Source organism: Pleurodeles waltl, chromosome 4_2, assembly GCF_031143425.1.
Source record: "Pleurodeles waltl isolate 20211129_DDA chromosome 4_2, aPleWal1.hap1.20221129, whole genome shotgun sequence".
NCBI lineage: Eukaryota > Metazoa > Chordata > Amphibia > Caudata > Salamandridae > Pleurodeles > Pleurodeles waltl.
Genome location: NC_090443.1, coordinates 285,504,919 through 285,526,847, shown reverse-complemented (window position 1 = coordinate 285,526,847; position 21,929 = coordinate 285,504,919). Strand labels below are relative to the sequence as shown.

General features: G+C 43.9%; 1 protein-coding gene across 4 annotated transcripts in view; it reads left to right on the top strand.

Annotated features, from left to right (window-relative positions):
- MRTFA (myocardin related transcription factor A) overlaps positions 1-21,929 on the top strand; it is a 231,153-nt gene that overhangs the window by 197,180 nt on the left and 12,044 nt on the right. For all 4 annotated transcript variants that reach the window (XM_069231149.1, XM_069231148.1, XM_069231151.1 and 1 more), the window contains one exon: positions 21,481-21,642. In XM_069231149.1, coding sequence (XP_069087250.1) covers positions 21,481-21,642 — 162 coding nt within the window. The remainder of the gene's footprint in view (positions 1-21,480; positions 21,643-21,929) is intronic.

Sequence of the window (21,929 nt, the reverse complement as noted above, 5' to 3'; positions counted from 1 at the left end):
AACACAAAAGATACAAGCAAAGATGGTATTACAACTCCTAGGCATGATGTCATCATGCATAGCCATTGTCCCAAACGCAAGACTGCACATGAGGCCCTTACAACAATGCCTAGCATCACAGTGGTCTCAAGCACAGGGTCACCTTCTAGATCTGGTGTTAATAGACCGCCAAACTTACCTCTCGCTTCTGTGGTGGAACAACATAAATTTAAACAAGGGGCGGCCTTTCCAAGACCCAGTGCCACAATACGTAATAACAACAGATGCTTCCATGACAGGGTGGGGAGCACACCTCGATCAACACAGCATACAAGGACAATGGAACGTACATCAAACAAAACTGCATATCAATCACCTAGAACTTCTAGCAGTTTTTCAAGCACTAAAAGCTTTCCAACCAATAATAGTTCACAAATACATTCTCGTCAAAACAGACAACATGACAACAATGTATTATCTAAACAAGCAGGGGGGGACGCACTCCACGCAGTTAAGCCTGCTGGCACAAAAAATTTGGCATTGGGCAATTCACAACCAAATTCGCCTAATTGCACAGTTTATACCAGGGATACAAAATCAACTCGCAGACAATCTCTCTCGAGATCACCAACAGGTCCACGAATGGGAAATTCACCCCCAAATTCTGAACACTTATTTCAAACTCTGGGGAACACCTCAAATAGACTTGTTTGCGACAAGGGAGAACGCAAAATGCCAAAACTTCGCATCCAGATACCCACACAAACAATCCCAAGGCAATGCCCTATGGATGAACTGGTCAGGGATATTTGCTTACGCTTTTCCTCCTCTCCCTCTCCTTCCTTACCTGGTAAACAAACTCAGTCAAAGCAAACTCAAACTCATATTGATAGCACCAACTTGGGCAAGGCAACCCTGGTACACAACGCTGCTAGACCTATCAGTGGTACCCTGCATCAAATTGCCCAACAGGCCAGATCTGTTGACACAGCACAACCAAAAGATCAGACACCCAGATCCAGCATCGCTGAATCTAGCAATCTGGCTCCTGAAATCCTAGAATTCGGGCACTTACAACTTACCCAAGAATGTATGGAAGTCATAAAACAAGCCAGAAGGCCATCCACCAGGCACTGCTATGCAAGTAAATGGAAGAGGTTTGTTTGCTACTGCCATATTAATCAAATACAACCATTACACACAACTCCAGAACAGGTAGTGGGTTACTTGCTTCACTTACAAAAATCTAACCTAGCTTTCTCTTCCATTAAGATTCACCTTGCAGCAATATCTGCATACCTGCAAACTACCTATTCAACTTCCCTATATAGGATACCAGTCATTAAAGCATTCATGGAGGGCCTTAGGAGAATTATACCACCAAGAACACCACCTGTTCCTTCATGGAACCTAAATGTTGTCCTAACTAGACTTATGGGTCCACCTTTTGAACCCATGCACTCCTGCGACATACAGTTCCTAACCTGGAAGGTGGCATTTCTCATCGCCATTACTTCCCTAAGAAGAGTAAGCGAGATTCAGGCGTTTACTATACAGGAACCTTTTATACAACTACACAAAAATAAAGTCGTCCTAAGAACCAATCCTAAATTTTTGCCAAAGGTTATTTCACCGTTCCATCTAAATCAAACAGTGGAACTTCCAGTGTTCTTTCCACAGCCAGATACCGTAGCTGAAAGGGCACTACATACATTAGATGTCAAAAGAGCATTAATGTATTACATTGACAGAACAAAAAACATCAGAAAGACTAAACAACTCTTTATTGCATTTCAAAAACCTCACGCAGGAAACCCAATTTCAAAACAAGGTATAGCCAGATGGATAGTTAAATGCATCCAAATCTGCTACCTTAAAGCTAAACGACAGCTGCCCATTACACCAAGGGCACACTCAACCAGAAAGAAAGGTGCTACCATGGCCTTTCTAGGAAACATCCCAATGCAAGAAATATGTAAGGCAGCCACATGGTCTACGCCTCACACATTCACCAAGCACTACTGTGTAGACGTGTTATCCGCACAACAAGCCACAGTAGGTCAAGCCGTATTAAGGACATTATTTCAGACTACTTCCACTCCTACAGGCTGATCCACCGCTTTTGGGGAAATAACTGCTTACTAGTCTATGCAGAACATGCGTATCTACAGCGACAGATGCCATCGAACTGAAAATGTCACTTACCCAGTGTACATCTGTTCGTGGCATCAGTCGCAGTAGATTCGCATGTGCCCACCCGCCTCCCCGGGAGCCTGTAGCAGTTTAGAAGTTACCTTCAATTATTTATATATGTATCATCTCAACCTTAAATAGGTGCATACTTAGTCACTCCATTGCATGGGCACTATTACTACAATTCAACTCCTACCTCACCCTCTGCGGGGAAAAACAATCGAGGATAGAGTCGACGCCCATGCGCAATGGAGACAAAAGGAGGAGTCACTCGGTCCCGTGACTCGAAAGACTTCTTCGAAGAAAAACAACTTGTAACACTCCGGCCCAACACCAGATGGCGAGCTATTGCAGAACATGCGAATCTACTGCGACTGATGCCACCAACAGATGTACTCTGGGTAAGTGACATTTTCATTCCCAAAGCAGTTGCCCAGAAGAACAGGAGTCTAGTCCAAGTCAGTCAAGAACTCCAGATTCCTGCCCTAGTCCTACTTTTAGCTGATATCACTGAAGGTCAAATAAAGACAGCTGTGCAGTATTTAAGGCACAAGGCCGTAAATTGAGTAGCTCTGATAAAGCAGGCCCAGTTTAGAGCACCCCTGTTATGTCTAATCCACTGCTGAGGCTCCGGTCCCAGCTTCTCTCCAGAGATTACCCTTGGCTCAGCCTACCCCGCTCTTCACCCCATTACCCCTTTTTTTCAGTGCCAGCAGCATCTTGCTTGTGCACTCCCTTCCTTCCACTCCTTTGAGTTAGTCATACTGAAGGGCATCTTAGAGGGGGGCAAGGAGAGGTCCCATGTTTCCTGTGGCACCAGGCCCTCAGATGGCAGGTTGGGAGAGCTCTATTCTTGGAATAGTGAGCCAGATTAAGGAGAATTTTGAGCTCAGGTTGTAATTTAAGCCTTTCATCCAAGGTCGATACACTGAGCATCAATGAGTTGGGAAATAGTTCATCAAGGTATAACTTTTGGCTGGACGCTTCAGTTAGTGCAAATGAGAAGGAGTAGTCAGGCATGCAATCCTCCATATCCATGTGAAGTAGAGTTCAGAGGATCAGTCTGCTCTCACTAGCGGACAGGGGTAAGCACTGGGGGTAGAGTAGAGTTCAGAGGATCAGTCTGCTCTCACTAGCGGACAGGGGTAACGACTGGGGGTAGAGTTTGGAGGGCTGACACTCTGAGACAGGCACTTCAGCACAGGGGAAGTGGTATGAAGGATTTATAGAATGGCTTGCAGGGAACACAGAAAATAAGCATGTCAGTACTATGGAAAACTCAAGGTGAATGGGGACATCAGCACTGGGCTCTGGAGGTGCCAGTGAAGAAACCTTAACTCAGTTAGATGGAGTTACAGCTCTGTGAAGAAAGGGAACTCAGCACATGGGTCTTGAAGGCTGATTTACACTCCTACACACAACCTTTCACGTATTTAATCCTGTGAAATGTAGGGCATGCATATACCCACAGAGGAGCTTACTCTGGTAGAGGGACCTTCCGAGGTCCGGTACATGCTGAGGGTGCCCGCGCATACATTGTGGCCAACAGTAGCCAGCTTGCAATCTAGGCCCCATTTACCTACAATTATTGGAAGGCAGCAACCTAGGGTAAGTAGGTGCAATATTTGAGGCCCTGCTGCGTAAGAGTCAGAGGCTACTCAGAGTGGGGGACATCATTAGCGACTAGAGTTATCACCCCAACTGCACAGGCCAAATGGTCATTCACTGGGTTTGTGTAGGAGCTTGTCATGAGGTAGAAAAGAAAAGAGGACAAGGAGACATGGTGGAAGTTGAAAAATGAGGCAAAAAGGCAACGGAAATGAAGAAAAATAGACGGTTGGAATGCAATAGAGCTGGATAAAAAGAGGCTGGGAGGAGGAGTGAGGAACTACGGAGGAGTGATATTGAGGAGGGAAATAAAGAAAGGACATAGAAGGGTAAGTGATAATGGGATATAAAGTGGAGAGAATAAAGGCAGAGTAGTCAGAGTGTTAGAAAATTGACAAAGGATGTAGGAAAGACCGAATGAAAATAAAGATGGGAGAGTAGAGACAAGGAGAAAAGAACGGGGACTGGAAAGAAAGAAAAGGTGCAGGATAGTAAAGCAGAGTAATAGGAAGGACCGAAATAATAGAAAAATGAAGAGAGAAGATGATTTGGAGGAGAGAGTGAGATAAAAGGGAGACAAGTGTAGAGAGAAAAGGGGGCATGTATGGCGAGGATGAACTATGGGAGTGAGAGTAAAAAGGAATAAGTGAATAAGCAAGAAATGCTGAGGTGAAGAATGAAAGGGGTGTGAAACATAGAATGGATAGGAAAAGGGAAGGAAGGAAGGATGATAATAACAAAAGGTGTTAGGTAACAAGAGGGGAGGGAAAAGGATTGAAAGGGACAATTAAAAGACTATAGGGCAACACCAGGCACTCTAATGGGTTAATCTCTGAGGGAAAGAAGTTCATTAGTACGGTAGTTAAGTGGTTTTGCACATGATTGCTGTTATCCGAGGAGGGTGGGGGAAGGGTTTTGTTTTGTATATATTTTTTTTTTTTCTTGGTTTTTTTTTTTGTCCTCATTCACCCTGGACTCCAGGTCTTCCTCACTCTTTGTGACCAACCTGCTTCATTAACCGGGAGGGCCTTCTTCTCTCTCATCATACCTCACACGGGGTTGATATACCAAACTGGATTAAACAGCTTCGCAAGGCACAGAAGGTGAGTAATCATAGGTCAAGATATTGTTTCATCACCATGTATTTACCCATCCAAGCTTTAACCGGTAACCAAAATGTATTCACCTTGGTGATCCCCATTACTGTGTCCATTTTAAATGCAAATGCCAGTTGGTCCAGTCACTCTTTATAGGACAGGGAAACCTTGCCTACCCATTTCCTGCAGATTTAGCTAACAATATGGCATAAAACAGCAGTTTCTGTGTGTCCCTTTTAAGGTTTCTCATCCTCTGAAATCTACAGAAGATAACCAAAAGGAGGTTAATCCGAATCTCGACCCCCGAATACCCTTGAGACCATTATCCCCACTGCCTCCCAAAAATTTTGGATTTCCAGACATTCCGCAAACATGTGGACATCCGTCCAATAATGCCATGATAGCCATCATACCAAAACCCGGGAGAGACCCCCTGCTGTGTGGCAGTTATCGACCCATATCTCTCTTAAACGGTGCCATCAAAATCCTAGCAAGTATCCTGGCCAACAGGCTACGCAAAGTCATACCGTCTCTGATCCACCACACACAAGTGGGGTTTGTACCAGGCCGCACCTCAAGGAACCACTTGCGCACCATATGCCATACCCTATGGGCCTCTAGGGACCTACAGGAGGAGGCGCTGGCCCTGTCCTTGGACGCGGAAAATGCATTCGATCACATAGAGTGGTCTTACCTGTTTACAACACTGGAGAGATTTGGTCTAGGAGACAGATTTATCTCAATGGTGAGACTACTCTACGACCAGCCCGCGGCAAGAGTCCATTGTGGAGCCTTTCTCTCAGACCCCTTCCCCATCCGTAGAGGTACACGACAGGGTTGCCCCCTCTCACCACTTCTGTTCCTGCTAGCAATGGAGCCCCTTGTTGCAGCTATCCGCTCCTCCCCCTCCATCACAGGTCTCACGTTACCGGTAGGTATTTCTAAAATCTATCTATATGCCAATGACGTCCTATTAACTCTCACAGATCTAGAAAGATCCATACCAGCCCTGTTGGAGGTCATCAATGGATTTGCAATCCTCTCCGACTACAGCATCAACTGGGAAAAGAGCGAGGCGCTCCCCCTCTCGCGGATGACTACAAGAGCAGCACTCCTAGGCTTCCGATTTCGCTGGACACCGAAACGTTACCTGGGAATGCTAGTCAATCCGGGCCTAGTGCATATGGTGCCGGACAACATCAACCCCCTCATTGCACGGACGAAGCTTGATTTTGCAAAATGGAGTCAATTGGGCCTGTCTATGTGGGGTCGAGTACAAGCGGTAAGGATGGTCAAGGTGCCCTGTTTCACCTATATTCTAGGACTCCTCCCCCTACAGGTGCCTCTCCATACGCTACGAAACATAGATGCACTCATCAGATCATTTGTATGGGGCTTAATGCGACCACACTTATCGTCTGCTAAACTCCTAGCCCCCCGCTCCCACGGAGGCATGGGGCTTCTGTCGGTAGAGCATTATTCACTCGCACTACACCTGTCCCAGCTGTCCCACACTTTGTCCAAAGTCCCGGATCCGCCCCAGTGGATTGCCGTGGAGAAGCTATTGCTATCCGCGAATGAGGGACTCGGAGGGCCTTATCGCGACGACCTCCCATCCGTCAATTCGGTGAACCCCATCTTGAAGGTGACGCGAGCAGCCTGGCAAAGGGCCCACCGCCTGCTCGGGGTCCATCCTCTCCTCCACGCACCCCTCCTCCACGCACCCCTGTGGCGTAACAGTGGACTTCGGATAGGCGGTGAAGTGCTTGACTGGCCGCAGTGGAGGAGGGCTGGCATCCATACTCTTTCCCAGATCCTGGAAAACGACACGCTCAAATCTTTCCTCAGGCAACGGGAAGAATTCAATCTTCAACCGAGCCAAGAGTGGAGATATTTGCAACTCAAGCACTGCATCTGTCAGGGGACCGAGACTATCCGATGGGGATCCCGGTCTTCACCCATAGTGGCCTACTTGCAACAGTGGGGACAGCATAGGGGAATCATGGCGGGTTTCTATGACCTAATTACCCGGCATCTCTATTCCCAACCCCTCTTGGATAAGCTGCGCTTAAAAAGGCAAACCCGACTACAACAGGCACTAAAACCGGAGGACTGGGAAGACATCCTAGAGGCTCTGGACAGAGGTACCCGAGAGGCACGTTTAAAGTTTTGCCTCTTCAAGGTCCTACACGACTGGCACTGGTCCCCAGCAAAACTGCACAGCACAGGACTTCTCCCACACGCGAAGTGCTGGCGATGCCCAGAGACATACTGCGATCTAAAACCTATCCTTACCGAATGCCCAACGATCCGACTGCTGTGGGGCGTGGTGGGCTCCACCCTGGCTGAATCCATGATACTCCTGGCACCACTCCCCCCCTCTCTCATACTTTTATATGACACGACCTCTCTCCCAGACTTAACCAGACCGCACAAGAGATTGCTACACACAGCGCTAGCCACTGCAAAAATCTGCATCCTACGCCACTGGTGATCGGCTGTCTCCCCAACCCCGGAAGAATGGATCATAGCTATGACCCGTATCACCATGCATGAAAGAATCATCTATAACCTACAAGATCAAGCCCAATTATTCAACCAAGTATGCCCCCCTTCCTTACTGGGGGACGACCGTATGCTGCCTGAAACCACCTACCCTCCCCTTTCTCCCCCACTTTCCCTCCTCCCCCCCCCTCCCCCACCTCCCACCCCCCTTCTCTCTTTTTTTCTTTGATGGATCACCCTTCTTCCCCTCCCCTTATTAGTTTTTCTTTTTTCTTCTTTTCCTACTCTCCATTTTTCCTCTCCCTTTCCCTCAGTTCCATCAGGGGCACTATCCAGGTCTCTTCTATTCTCATTAGCAAGCTTCGGTCGTAGACCCATCCATCTGCGTCAGCATAAGAACACTAAGTAATAAGCATGGACTGTGCCGAGAGAAGCTAAAGAACTCAGACCCTGATATCCAGACTGATCTGCTATCTCGGCAACTCACCACCCAGGCGTATACCACCACCCTGACAGCCTGCCTTCAAATGTAAAGATATCCAACCTCATCTTGATGTCACACTGTATAAAAGCATTGCAACTTGCTTACAATCCGGATACCGATACAGGGAGGAGTGAACTCTCCACTCCCGGGGGGCCAGATGACATTGTTTTCCTGCTCCCACCACCCTATTAAATTGTCTACCCCTCCTATTCTCTTCTGCTCCCCTGTACAAAGACGTCCTATAGCACGATGTTCTGCTTATTCCCCATCCCTGACTTTTATTTCCCTTTCCCTTTTATTTCTCTTCCCCTCTATTGTTTTTTTTTTTTTGATTATAGTGATTATTGTGGTATGTTTTCGAAGAACAATTGACAATGTCCCAATGTTCCATCCGTTGCCTATATTCTTTGATTAATTTAGTATTATTGTTTGTAAATGTTGGGACCTCGGTCCCTCTTGGGTTTTGTATCATTTTGCAGTGCTTACAATAAAATTATATATATATATATAAAAAAAAAAAAAAACATGTGGACATCCATAGCCTTTTCTATTCCACACATTCCGCATTTTGCCACCCCAATCTACCCCATTTTTGACAGCTTACAAGGTGACAAATATGACCTATGCAGTACATGTAGTTGGTTCCATTTGTAAGGGGCCGGTTTAACCACTGAGTACAAAGTACGCCTACATGCCTGCCACACATTCTGCAGTCTGCAGTTGTACTTTAAGGAAGGAATCTCCCCATAAGTTGTTGGCTAAGTTAAATTCACCGTCCACTACATCAACCATTTCTCAATACCAGATAGCCACTACTTTTTTTGGGAGGGGTCTTCCATTATCTTTTTCTCTCTGATGCTTTGAGCCAAGACTCCTACCTGCTTTCTGTGCCCACCCTTCCTTTCCCCGAATTTAAACAGAAAATAATTTGAACCCCCCCCCCTTCACTTCCCCTGGCGTAGCCTTAAACATGCATCCCACCTCTGTGGTGTCGGGGCGGAGAAGATCATCCTATCGTTTTTAAGTTGTAATCCCCAACCATATAGCTGCAAATCAGGTACCGCTAATCCCCCTTTCTCCCTTCTTCTCCGTAGCTTCTTCCATGAGATTCTTACTCCCATCTGTGCCCATATAAATGAGTTAATGTCTTGTTGGATCTTAGCCACCAGCGTTTTATCAAATTGTAACGGGATTGAATTAAATAAAAAACTAACCTTGGGCAGAATTACCATCTTCACCAAGTTCATTCTATCCAAAATTGACAGAGGTAAATACATCCAGCCTTTCATCAAATTGCAGGACTCCGCACGCACTTTTTTAAGGTTAACAACTGAAATCTGCTCAATATCTTGTACAATCTTAATGCCTAAGTATCTCATTTTAGTTTTTATTAGCGGGCTCTCCAACCTCTGATTCCACACCATTATTTCTGTCTTCTCTGCGTTGACCTAATAGCCCGACTTTCTTCCAAACTCCTCAGCTATATCTAAGACTGCCGGCAATGCTGTACGTAAAACCGGTATCCACAGAAGAAAATCATCGGCATATAGAGAGACTTTTTTCTCCCATCCACCATACAAAAAGGGTAAAATCCTCTGGTCCTGCCTTACTCTTCTGGCTAAAGGTTAAATGTATAAATTAAACAATATCGTTGAAAGTGGACACCCCTGTCTTGTGCCCCTAGTTATTTGAAAAGCAGAAGTCAAACTCCCGCTTACTAGTACCCTAGCTGAGGGATTCTAATAGATTTGGCCCAACATCCGTCAGAATTTGTCCCCAAATCCGTATTTATTTAAGATGGTAACTAAAAAGGCCCACTTCACTCTTATCGAAAGCCTTTGAGGCATTCAACGTTACAACTGCTAAAGGGAGGCTAAACGTTATTGCCAGATCAGAAGCCCCTATTAAAGATGTTAGCTCATGATGGTGCCTACCCTTGTGAAGCCCTTCTGATCCTTATGAAGAAGCCCACCCACCACATTATTCAGCCTCTTTCCGCCATCACCTTAGCAAAGATCTTATAATCTGCGTTCAATAGTGAGATCACTCTGTAGGACTCGCATCAAGGCAGATTTTTGCCTGGCTGCAAAACCAAAGTTATTATTGCATCATTCCAAGATTCTGGAGGTTTCTCCCCCTTCTCATAAATCTCTTCAAACAAAGCTAACATAATTGGCACAATTGCTTCCCCCAATATTTTATACAATTCTATCGGGATACCATTCGGGCCTGCCGATTTCCCTCCCTTACCCAGCCTAAGCGCAGACATAATCTCTCACTTGGTAATTTTTTTTATTCATAAAATCCTTCTCTATGGCTGTAATTTTGGGAAGAATATCCGCACCCACCCATCTTCTAACCTCTTCTGTCGTTACCACTATACCATCCTTGTATAGCTGTGAATAGAACAATTGGAAAGCCTCCCTTATCATTACTATTTGTCCATCTCACCCCCATTCGATCGGCTAGCTCTCTAATATAGTTTTTGGTCTTATCTGTCTTAGCATTCCATGCTACCGGTTTCCCTGCATTCTCTCCATACTCAAAATGGGCTAATTTGCTAGCATCCCATCTTTTTTTTTTAACCTTATCTGTAGTAACTCCTCCAATTGTGTTTTCAAGTATCTCCTCGTGACTTCCAACTTGTCTAAAGACTCTACCCCACCCTTTCCTAAATGGTCACACTCAGCCAATTTCTCTTCCAATGTGTTCATATCCATCTTATACTTCCTATTCCTGACTATAGTGAGGCTCATTATTTTACCTCTTATAAACGCCTTAAATGCATCCCACATCACACTTATTGGTGACAAACCAATATTAAATTTGAAGAACTCTTCTGTCTCGATAAACAGTTGTCATAACATCGTTCTCCAGCAACTCTATACTGGTCTAGTGTCCATCTCCCTTTTTGTGGTGAATTTAATTGTTAATGCCACGGCCGAATGGTCCGATAAATGTGCAGCCATATAATCTAATTTATCAACCGCTTCCACTAGTCCTTGAGCTATCAAAAAATAGTCTATCCTAGAAGCATGGCCGTATTTCTTATTCCTAAATGAGAAAACCTCTGCTCTTACTCTCCAAATATCACATAGACCAAGTTCTCTCATTTTTGTCTTAAGAAAGTCTTTGGTTTTGGCATGACTGTTGACCTCGCACTTGATGATCTATCCAATTATTGCCCAGCAACACATTGAAGTCCCCTGCCATAATGACCAGGTTAGGAAAATCCAAAAGGTGAAAAAACATCTTCCTCATCGGTTTCAAATCATTGGCAATCGACCCGACCAGCATCCTGTATTATCTGAAACAGCTTTTAAGACTAATGCATTAATCTGCCACTTAATTATTATAGCCTAACCCCAATGTTAGAGTTATTTTCTGTGCACACCAAATATTGGACCCACTTTTCAGCTTTAAACAGTTTCAAATACTCCCTTCCTGTCAAATGGGTCTCCTGCAAAATTATAATATGCGCTGGAGTATCCCTCAGGTATTGCAGAATTCTATTTTTTCCTTCCTCTAATTCTCAACCCATTCACATTCCATGTCATAACTCGCAACAAACTGCTTTCCCCTCCCAGTTTCATGTAGTCAATACCCCTTTTCTTCTTTAAAATAGTATTGCCGCTTAGTAAGCCTGAGGTGAATGAGTGTTTTTCCCCCTTTTCCTCCTTAATGCTTCCCACCCTGTGTTCCCCCTCTACTCCACTCCGTGACCCCCACTCCCCCCATACCTCACCTAAGGGGAACCCGTCCATGTCTCATTATGGGGTAGCTGATGTGCCCAGATTAGGAGCGCCTCCGAGAGACCTTGCCAGAGTAACATGAGAAAATAAACTCAACCTCCTTATCTAGGATGTTCCATTCCTGATAGTCCCTAACAGTTCATCCGCTGTTTTTAGATCTCTCACATCATACATCTTGTTATTATACATCACATGAAGTCCTCAAGACGTTTCCCTAGTTTCCACTGTTTGTTGAGAGTACTTCTGGCAAGATCCACCCTAACTTCAAAAGAGAAATCCTTCCCCCTTAAAGTTTTTTGTTTTAATGCTTTTAACAAAATCTTCTCTTTCAGTGCATAGGTCTGAAAATTCACCAAAATCTTTTGTGGCTTTTTTTTGACTGGGAAGTCTCCAAAAAGGGGTCCCTATGGATCTTCTAAATATCTGCAGCAATGACCGTATCTGTCTCCTCCAACTGCGGTGCACTCTTGATAAGTGAGACTATGTACGACTTGATATCATCTCCTTCCACCCCCTCTGGTATATTTAAAATTCTCTAATTGTTCTCCTTGCCGCATTCTCTAGCCGTTCCAATTTATCTTGTAGGTCTTGTTCACTCACTTTTGATTGCAGCAAGTCCTGCTTATTTAACACTAAGTCTCCTTTCAGAACTTCTACTGTCTCTCCCAATACCTGCATTCTTTTAGCCAACAAATCAAATTTTGTTTCCAATATTTCGGAGGCCTCTCTTATACCGGCTTGATTTTCCTCAGACACTGCAAACTCCTTTTTAATCTCCTCCAAAAACCTTACTATCATCACTTCTATAGGGGAGTTCATTTGGGTTTCCGCCCCTTCCTCCATCATCGAAGTTTGCGCTTGACCTGGTGCATTATTTTTTTTGTGCCTTGACCCAGCCTGGGGGGTTCTCTACAGAGGAGGTCTCTCCGGTCTGTTCACTTTGAACCTCCAGATTTACCCCCGGGGCAGGGAACTGTCCTTTTAGTTTCCTCGCCCTTATCCACCACTGCCGTCTCTACTCGTTGTACCTTAGTCCCCTCCTTATCCACCGCTATATTGGCAAGAAATTCAATTTCCTCCTCTCCCCCTTCCTCCATGGGACTGCAAGAATTACCTAACGCCACTGAGGGGAGAATTTTAAAGTAGGACCTTAACGATGGGGTGATTCTTTGCCTCCCACCCACAGGGGACTTCGCTTTCCCTTTCTTGCTTGACTTGGTTCTCAAATTACTTCTCCTCCACTTACACCCTTCCTCCTTTGGGATCCCATGTTGTGTCCTCTTCTGCATACTCTCCTAGCACCCCCCTCCAGTCCCCACTCTTACCTTTAATTCTGTTCACCTTCCCAGAAGCACAAACGTCTTTTTTTCCCCCAGGGCCTTTTCTCTCTGCGCTTCCTCCGGCCGAACCTACTATCTCCTTCTCTTGTGCCCGCAAAGTTTGGCCTAGAAAATCTCCTCCTTCCTCTTACCCCAGCCACAGATGCACCATCCACTGCACATTCCTTCAGGGTCAGCACCCTGCTTGTGCTGACTCTGCCCCTGCTTCGACCTCCTCAGAGATGGAAGCGTGCAACAGATGAACAGCTCCTCCTAAGCTCCAGGACTGCGTAGGTCCAGAGCACAATAACTCTGGAGCTAACCTTGCTTTCCTCTGTGCCCGAGGTAAACCAGCATATCCAGGTGCCTCACGCTCCTTCCCCCTCCCTCCGGCTAGGCCCCTCTGCTCACGCGCTCAGCGACCCGCATCCTCACCGGCCGCCATGTTTCCTGCTCCCCTCCCCCCCACCTCCATTCAGGGTTGTTTTGTAGTTGTGTTCTTCGAATGTAACAAATTGAAAACTTGAATAAAACAGATTTTTTTAAAAGGGGATAGGTAGACAGAGGTGGCAACCAAGGTGGTCAGAGTTTGAGAGAAGCACAGTCAAGATATAGATTTGATAGAGAAAGGGTAGAATGAGAGAGAGGACTCTGAGATTAGAGAGAGTTTGGGGAAGAGAGAATAGGAGGCTTTCGTTTGCAGAGAGAGGAGGCAGGATGAGGTAGAAGTAAAGGAGATCAGGACAGGGAAAAAAGTGAGAAAGGAGATTCAAGGAGACAAGACAAAATTAAAAGGGAGGAACGAGATAAGGACAAGCGAGAGAGATAGAGTGGAAGAGGACAGAGATAAGTAAAGATGTGAGGAGGCGATAAGAGATTCATGACAATAGCGAGGAGAGATAAATTATACATAGGATGATTAGGGCACATGACTGAGTCAGCGGTACTCAGAGGTGCAAGGAGCCCACTGCGCCACTGTAATGGGAGTCTTAAAATGCCAAACCAAAGGTGAGAGGAGGTCATTTTTTCTGGTTTAGATTAAGGCTGATGGTACCCTTGCTATGCCACTGATTTTGGTAGCTTGCACGAAACACATACTTGCATATTAAGTAGTAGCTTGTCTTCGGTGCTTGCATCCTTGGCTGTACTGCACAACGCACCTTTATTATCCGCATAAAGGGGAAAAAAATTAGAGGGATCATTAGCTACACCCAAGGTGGACTAGGGAGTCTTTCAGCAATTGGAAGGACCCTTGATTGATCTCCTCGTCACCGCCAAGAACGCACTGTCAACACTTTAGCACATTGAAGTTTTCAAGAAGTCTCTTTCTCTGAGTCACATTCTGCCTAGAAAGAACGATGATACTCCTGTATGCATGCCTTCCTGCCACTGCCTCTCCTGTCCCAAGTTCTAAAAGAAATAAGGAACTACTGGGCCCAAGTCATCGTAGTGGCTCCAAATAGTGGCAAGAGAGTGTGGGACATGGATCTTCAGGGCATGAGCATCTGTCTTCCAACATTGCTGTAGCTTCGAGAGGATTTTCTGTCACAGCAACAGGGGAGGGTCCTACCCACCGACCTGCACAATCTACACCTTGAATCATAGTGATTGAGCGGCAACAGATGATTGCCTTTGTTCGCTTCACCAAGTAGTGGATGTCATTCTGGCAGCCAGGTGTCCAGATCCAAAATCTGTTAATGATGGACACTGGGACAAGTTTGTGGCCTGTGTAACTTTTACAGTGTAAACCTATTACAGGATAAGTTGTCAGATTATCTGCTTTTTGGGCTGTCTTTAGCTCAGCGAAGACTTTTTTTTTTTTTAAACCCTTTCAGCTTTTATGCACTTTTTGGCTATCCTCCATTATTTTAATCACCTGTTGTGATGCATTTTGTGGTATTCTCACCTGTAGTTTATGTAGCCCATCCATATCTTTTCATGGAATACTTCTTGGGACATGGAATGTGGGGATGGAGATTCTGTGGGTGGTTAGTCAAGGCTTGGGGAAGGAGGAAAATGATGTGAGGAGAGCTGTGGGCTGTTTACCTGTGGATGAGATATTTATCCAAGATTCAATAAAAGAAACTAGAGCACATCGCCTATGGACATCATTATTACACTGGCGACGAGGATGGGATGTGTTCAATGGAATATCTCAACACAGCAGTTGGATTTATGATTTTCGTTGGACAGTTGGAACCTATTGTACTGTTTTCAGGAGGTACAGTTGGTGAGTTTTATTTGTTTTCAGTTCTAATTTTATGGATTGGTTTCTTTATTTAAGAGTGAGAATATTGAAGGAAAAGTACAGAAGAGAAAAAAGAAAATACAAAGGAAGAAAGGAAAACATCCAAAGATCCTAGTAATAAACTGCCTGCTTGAGGAAAAGTTTTACTCTAATGGTATGGTGAAGGTGGGAACCATTACGTTTTTTTTTTTTCACCGAGAAAAATACTTTTCTGTAATTGTCGCAAGTAACTCGACGTTTGGGTTTATATTTAAAATACCGAATGGTTTCCGCGAGCGCTGTCACGCTCCAGCAGAGCGCTGCATTCGGGCGCCGTGTGTCTGTTTAGTTGCGCGCTCCGTTTCAGAAGAACAGGGCAGATGACGATCGCGCGCTTGTTGCGGCACTTTCAGAAAAGGCTCCATAGATAACGCTTGTGGTGGTCATTTAACAACGAACGGGTTATCTTTAAATGGTGAAAATCAAACATTTAGAGTAAGGAAGAATTAACTCACCTGCAGCTACGGTGCCATCGTGAAACAGCTTGAAATAGTCTACAACAATATTTGGCAGCCCCGACACAGCCAACAGCCCACAGCTTAAAGTTTTCTTCACACAGTACAAGGTGAATTGCCTGTAGAAAATGGTCTTCATGTTTGAATGACATACTAATGACTTTGATATTCTACAAAATAGTAATTCAAAGGTAAAACATAAAGGAATTACTATAAGATTATATCTTTAGAAGATTTAATTTTTATTGTGATTCAATTCTTCTCTAAAAAATAACCATAATGCAAAATATACCTCCACCTCCGTTTTTTTTAACAGTACCTGGAGAAGCACCTATTATTTGGTCAAAATGGAAAAAGTCATTTTTGCACTATACAAGAGTATGTGGTTCATCGCTATCAAATGAAAGAAAAGTTTCTCTTCTTATGCATTGTTTGGGGTGTGAAGGACTGGAAATTTTTGAAACTTTACCTGAGCCAGAGGATGAAGGAACGGATTTAAATGAATTTGAACTCTGTATAAAGAAACTAGATTTACACTATCTTCCTAAGATTAGCACAATTCTGGAGCGATATCACTTTGGTATGCGGGAACAAGCTCCAAATGAATCTATAGAGGAGTACATTACTGCTTTAAGGAAATTGGCAGCTACGTGCAAATTTGGATTAATGTTAGAAGAACGTATAAGGGATCAATTTATGCTCAAGTGACAAGATCAGGCAAGAGCTTTGGAGTAAGGACGATCCGTCTCTACAAGAAGTTGTGACAATTGCCAAAAGTGTGGAACATACCTTAGCATGTGTGGGGGAATTAGAAAAGAACAGATTTCCTTCAGTGAATAAAGTATTTCCTAAAAACGAGCAACAGGAAAATCATGCATTAGTTGCAGAAGGAGAAAAGGATAATGCGAAACTAACACAAATTCAGAGACCGAAATTCAAAGATACCAAATGCTTTCGATGTGGAAATTTAGGACATTTTGCATCCTTTAAAAAGTGTCCTGCTATGAATGCTATCTGCAAAATATGTGGAAAACGTGGGCACTTTGCGAAATGCTGTAGGTCACAGAAGGATTCAACAGTCAAAATGATACAGGATTGTATATTGATGGTTGATGAGCAAGGGAAGAAAAAGTATTATCCGAGAGACACTGTAATAATGTGTGGTATTAAGTGTGAGGTTCTCTTTGATTCTGGAGCATGGTTGACGTTGATGTCAAATGAGATATTTGACAAATATTTAAGTGATAAAGTACAATTGGAAGACCCAGATGTTGTCCCTGGGGGCTATGGAGGTCTAACTATTGAGCTAAGGGGATACTTTAAATCGGAAATTGTATTCAAGTCAAACTCCATTTATGCCAAGATCTATGTTCCGGTAAAAGGGGATAGCGTCTTAAGCTGGCCCCATCAAAGAGAACTAGAGGTCATCTTAGATCCTAACAATACCACACCTGTTTTACTCAAAAAAGACTTTCTTAAGAGTATTAATAATGTGTGTGAAATTTCTACAGAAGTTAATAAGGAAAGTGTACCAAGTTTTGTGCGTGAATTCAAGGGTGTGTTTAGTGACACTCTAGGTTGTCTCACCAAATATGTACATCACATCAAACTTAAGGAAGGTGCAATTCCTGTGGCTTGTAAGGTACGGCCAATACCAATATCGGTGAGGGATGATGTGGAGAAAGAGTTGAATAATCTATGTCAGAGTGGGATCATTGAACCTGTTGAAGCTTCAGAATGGGTTTCTCCGATTGTTGTCGCACGTAAGCCCTCGGGGAATATCAGACTGTGTGTCGACTTAAGGAATCTAAATAAGGCTGTTGTGAGTGATTTATTTCCACTTCCAAATATCACGGAAATGGTTACACTTTTGCATGGTGCCAAATATTTTAGTACGTTAGACTTAGCCTCAGCCTACCATCAGGTGAAGCTTCATGCAGATTCAAGGAATCTCACTACGTTCATTACTCCTTTTGGAACGTTTAGATACATAAGGATGCCGTTTGGGTTGGTATCAGCCTCATCGGTGTTTCAAAGGTTAATGCATGATCTATTTAGGGCGGAGAAAGGTGTGAAATATTTTCAAGATGACATTCTGGTGTATGGGAGAACTAAAGAAGAACATGAAGAAAGGGTTAGGAGAGTCTTGGGTATCCTACAAGGTCATGGGCTCACGTTAAAACTCAGTAAGTGTCATTTTAGTAAGGAAGAAATAGAGTATTTGGGGCACAGAATTTCTTCTACTGGTCTATACCCAAAACAAGATTTGATAGAAGGTATTTTAAGACTACAGTCGCCCAAGAACAAAGAAGAATTGCAGGCTTTCTTTGGTATGGTGGAGTTTCATGGAAAGTTTCTACCTAACTTAGCTATGATAACAGAAAATATGCGGAGATTACTGAAAAAAGGTATTGAATATGTGTGGAGTGATTTGTGTGAAAACGAGTTTGTAGTTGTGAAAAAGCAATTGTCTAGTGTGGGTTGTTTGAAATCGTTCAATCCAAATGAGTTGAGTGTGATCATGACTGATGCTAGCACGAAAGGTTTAGGTGGTGTTCTCTTACAGAAAGGAGAAGGACAGGATTGGAAACCGATAGTGTATTGTTCACGAACTTTAAAAGGATCTGAGGTGAATTATTCCACAATTGAGAGAGAAGCGTTAGGTGTTTTTTGGTCTGTAAACAAATTCAAAAATTTTGTATGGGGAAGACCTTTTCATGTGTATACTGACCACAAGCCTTTGATTGAAGTTTTTATGAAAAAGGGTCTTGACCAAATTTCCTCCAGGATAAGTAGGTGGGTGGTTAATCTTCAGGATTTTAATTTTCAAATGTTTTATGTTCCAGGAGCGTATAACAATACAGCTGACTGTTTGTCCAGACTGTCATCGGTTTCAGAGGAAAATGTGTGTGAAAGCCCGGAAAACGATTTCAGTGTGTGTAGTGTTACGGAAGGAATTGTTGGCCATGATGACTGGGTTCATGCTGTTGCAAATGATTCCGTTTTGCAAAAAGTATGTGATTCCCTTAAGGACAAATGGAATTTTGATGATGTAAGGAATTCTAATATCTTGAAAACGTTCTGGAAGATGAGGGATGAGTTGTCAGTTTCAGATGGTCTACTGTTTCGTGGTGAGAGATTAGTGGTACCGAGTGCGTTAGTTGAGAGGATCATTCAACTTGGTCACAGTGGGCATCAGGGCATAAGTAAAACCAAAGCTAGGATTCGTTTGAATTATTGGTGGCCTGGGATGGATTTAGGTATTGAAAGAGTAATTAGAGACTGCTCTGACTGTTGTAATAGCGACAAAATCTATAAAACGAGAGTACCTTCGATGGGTATTAGGAGTTTATCGAACAGGCCGTGGGATGTTGTAGCAATGGATATTGTTGGACCTGTTTATGGTAAGGGTGGAAGCAGTTATATTTTGGTTTTAATTGACCAATTTTCCAGATGGGTGGAAATTGGTATAGTTAGTAGTATTGAAACTAAAAGAATAATCAATCTTCTGGAAGAGGTGTTTGCTCGAGAGGGTTTTCCCAATGCCATCCTTACTGATAATGGTCCACAATTTGTGTCCAAAGAAATGGAGGGGTATCTGAAAGGATTGGGGATTAAGCACAAGTTGTGCTCGTTATATCATCCTGAAGGGAATGGTATTGTTGAAAGGTTTAATAGGTGTGTGAAGGAGTGTGTGTAGTTGGAGGTAACTGCAGGGAGATGTTGGAAGGAAGGCTTGAGAAAATTCTTGATAGCTTATCGTTTTACACCACATGTTACGACAGGATCTGTTCCTTTTGAGTTATTCAGGGGAAGGAAACCCAATACGATGCTTGTTCCTGGTTGGGTTACTGGGGGTAAGGATAAAGCTGTCTCTTGGTCACATGGAGAGTATGACAGGACGTGTGAGGAAAATTCAGTGGAGAAAAGGAAGGAGTACTTTGATGGAACGAAACATGTATGTGATGTGAATGTGAATGTTGGTGATGAAGTTTTGGTTAAGAGACCTGTTTTGGGTAAGGGTGAAAGCAAATTTTGGGGTCCGTTTAGAGTAAAGAAATTGTTCAAAAATGCTGTAAAAGTTGATGATGGCCGCATATGGAATCTCAATCGTATTGTGATCTCAAAGAGGAAAAGTGTCTGATTTTCTATATATTCTGAATGAATTTTGTTATGTAGGTTTATTTATATTGTAGAGCATACTTGATTCTTGTATATGATGTTTATAGTTTCTGAGGTTTGTTTACTGTGTTGGTTTTGGGGGGAAGGTGTGTGGTATTCTCACCTGTAGTTTATGTAGCCCATCCATATCTTTTCATGGAATACTTCTTGGGACATGGAATGTGGGGATGGAGATTCTGTGGGTGGTTAGTCAAGGCTTGGGGAAGGAGGAAAATGATGTGAGGAGAGCTGTGGGCTGTTTACCTGTGGATGAGATATTTATCCAGGATTCAATAAAAGAAACTAGAGCACATCGCCTATGGACATCATTATTACACATTTTGTTAAAGGTCTGGCTTATATGTTTCCACCCAAGTCTTTCGTTATGCCAAAGTGGGACCTTATTTTGGTTCTCAATTTAGTGGTGTGTACCCCTTTTTGAGCCGATGCACAGTAGTCCATACATCTACTGACTCCCAAAATAGTCTTTTTCATAGCAATATGTTCAGCTCTTCACATAAGTGAGCTACAAGCTCTCTCTGTTCTTCCACCATGTACCACTTTTTTCATGAGCAAACTGGTGTTATGGACTAGGGTGGCAATTCTCCTGAAGACTGTGACATCTTTTCATATTGGACAATCCATCACCCACTGCCACTTTTTCCTCCACTTTGTCCCTCGAAAGAGGAGATGCTTCACTGTTCAGACCCCAAAAGAGTCTAGATCTTTTACATTGATCAGCTTTTTGTGAGGTTTGCTGTGGCAAAGAAGGGTAAAGCGTGCAGTCAAGGACTATATCAAGGTAAATACTCTTCTGTCTTGAAATGTATTATGTATTGGCCAAGACACAGCTCAAGACATGGCTGTTCGATCAGTGACCTTCCCGGTTTCCCCTCCTCCAGCGCCTTGAGACCCTCACGGGTGAGTAGCGCGCTCTACAAATTTTTTGATTGATTGATTGACACAGCCTTTAAAAGGTCTGAGGGTTCATTCGACCAGAGCTAATGCTGCTTCCACTGCATTGGCATGTGGAGTGCCTGTCTTGGACATCTGTCAACCCATGACGTAGGCGTCATTAAAAAATGATTGCCTTGATGGCGGCTCTGCTGGGAGGGCTACTTTGGCTATTTTTTTGGTTTGAGCCATTCTACACACCCACCACCTTGGAAGGTAGTGCTTTGATATCTTTCCACAAGGTGAAGAATCTGAGGTTTAAAGTATCCATAAGAAGAATATTTTGGTGGATACTGTTTTTAATCACAGATTTCTCACTTCCCTGCCCATCCCTTTCTATGAAATTGACTCTTTTCTCCATCTATAAAAAGGCCCCAAATTGGAGAGCTACGCAATGTCACATTTGAGAACTTGTTCAGATCCGTGTCCGACTGGTTGGACGGAGTCATGAAAGAAACTGATGTCTCTACAAAGGGGTGGTGCTTATATGTGACTGCCATGATTTCCGAGGTAGGAGAAAGTGGATATGAAGCTGCACAATGCCACCTGCTCTTGTGCAGGAGCAAGGCTGTGAAAAATGGATGGATCCAGTCTGGGGGGCTAGGGGCATTTACAAGGTGAGGAATTTGTGGCTAAATAGAAAGAAAGAGGGTTACCGATGATAAGTAACTTTTTCTTCTGTGTAGGGCCAGAACCCAGCACTGCACAGCACTATGGGTGCAGAAGACCTCCCCAGCTCTGTCATCTCCTTCTCTGCACTGCCCAACCTCCAGCCTTTCTTCAACGGGCTTCACAAACGGTCTCCAAAGAGAAGTAAAGGCACCAACCAGCCAGGGGCCGGGAAGAAGGTAAGTACTATCAACTAAGACCATGGAGGCACTCCGAGAGGGGTGAGATATGTGGGGTGTAAGTGGCATGGAGCTATGTGAGACATGAAAAGGAAAGTGGGCAGTGGGAGAGGGACAGAGTAATTTGGGTTACAAGCGAAAGGAGAGACTAGACCAGGTCAGGGACTCTGAGGACTTCTGAGACCGTGAAGTGGGCTGTGTTTTTGCATGCCTGATGTGGGTAACATTAGGGCAACAGAACTCATGGGACCAGCAAAATGGCTGGTGGCACAAGGTGAAATGGTGTA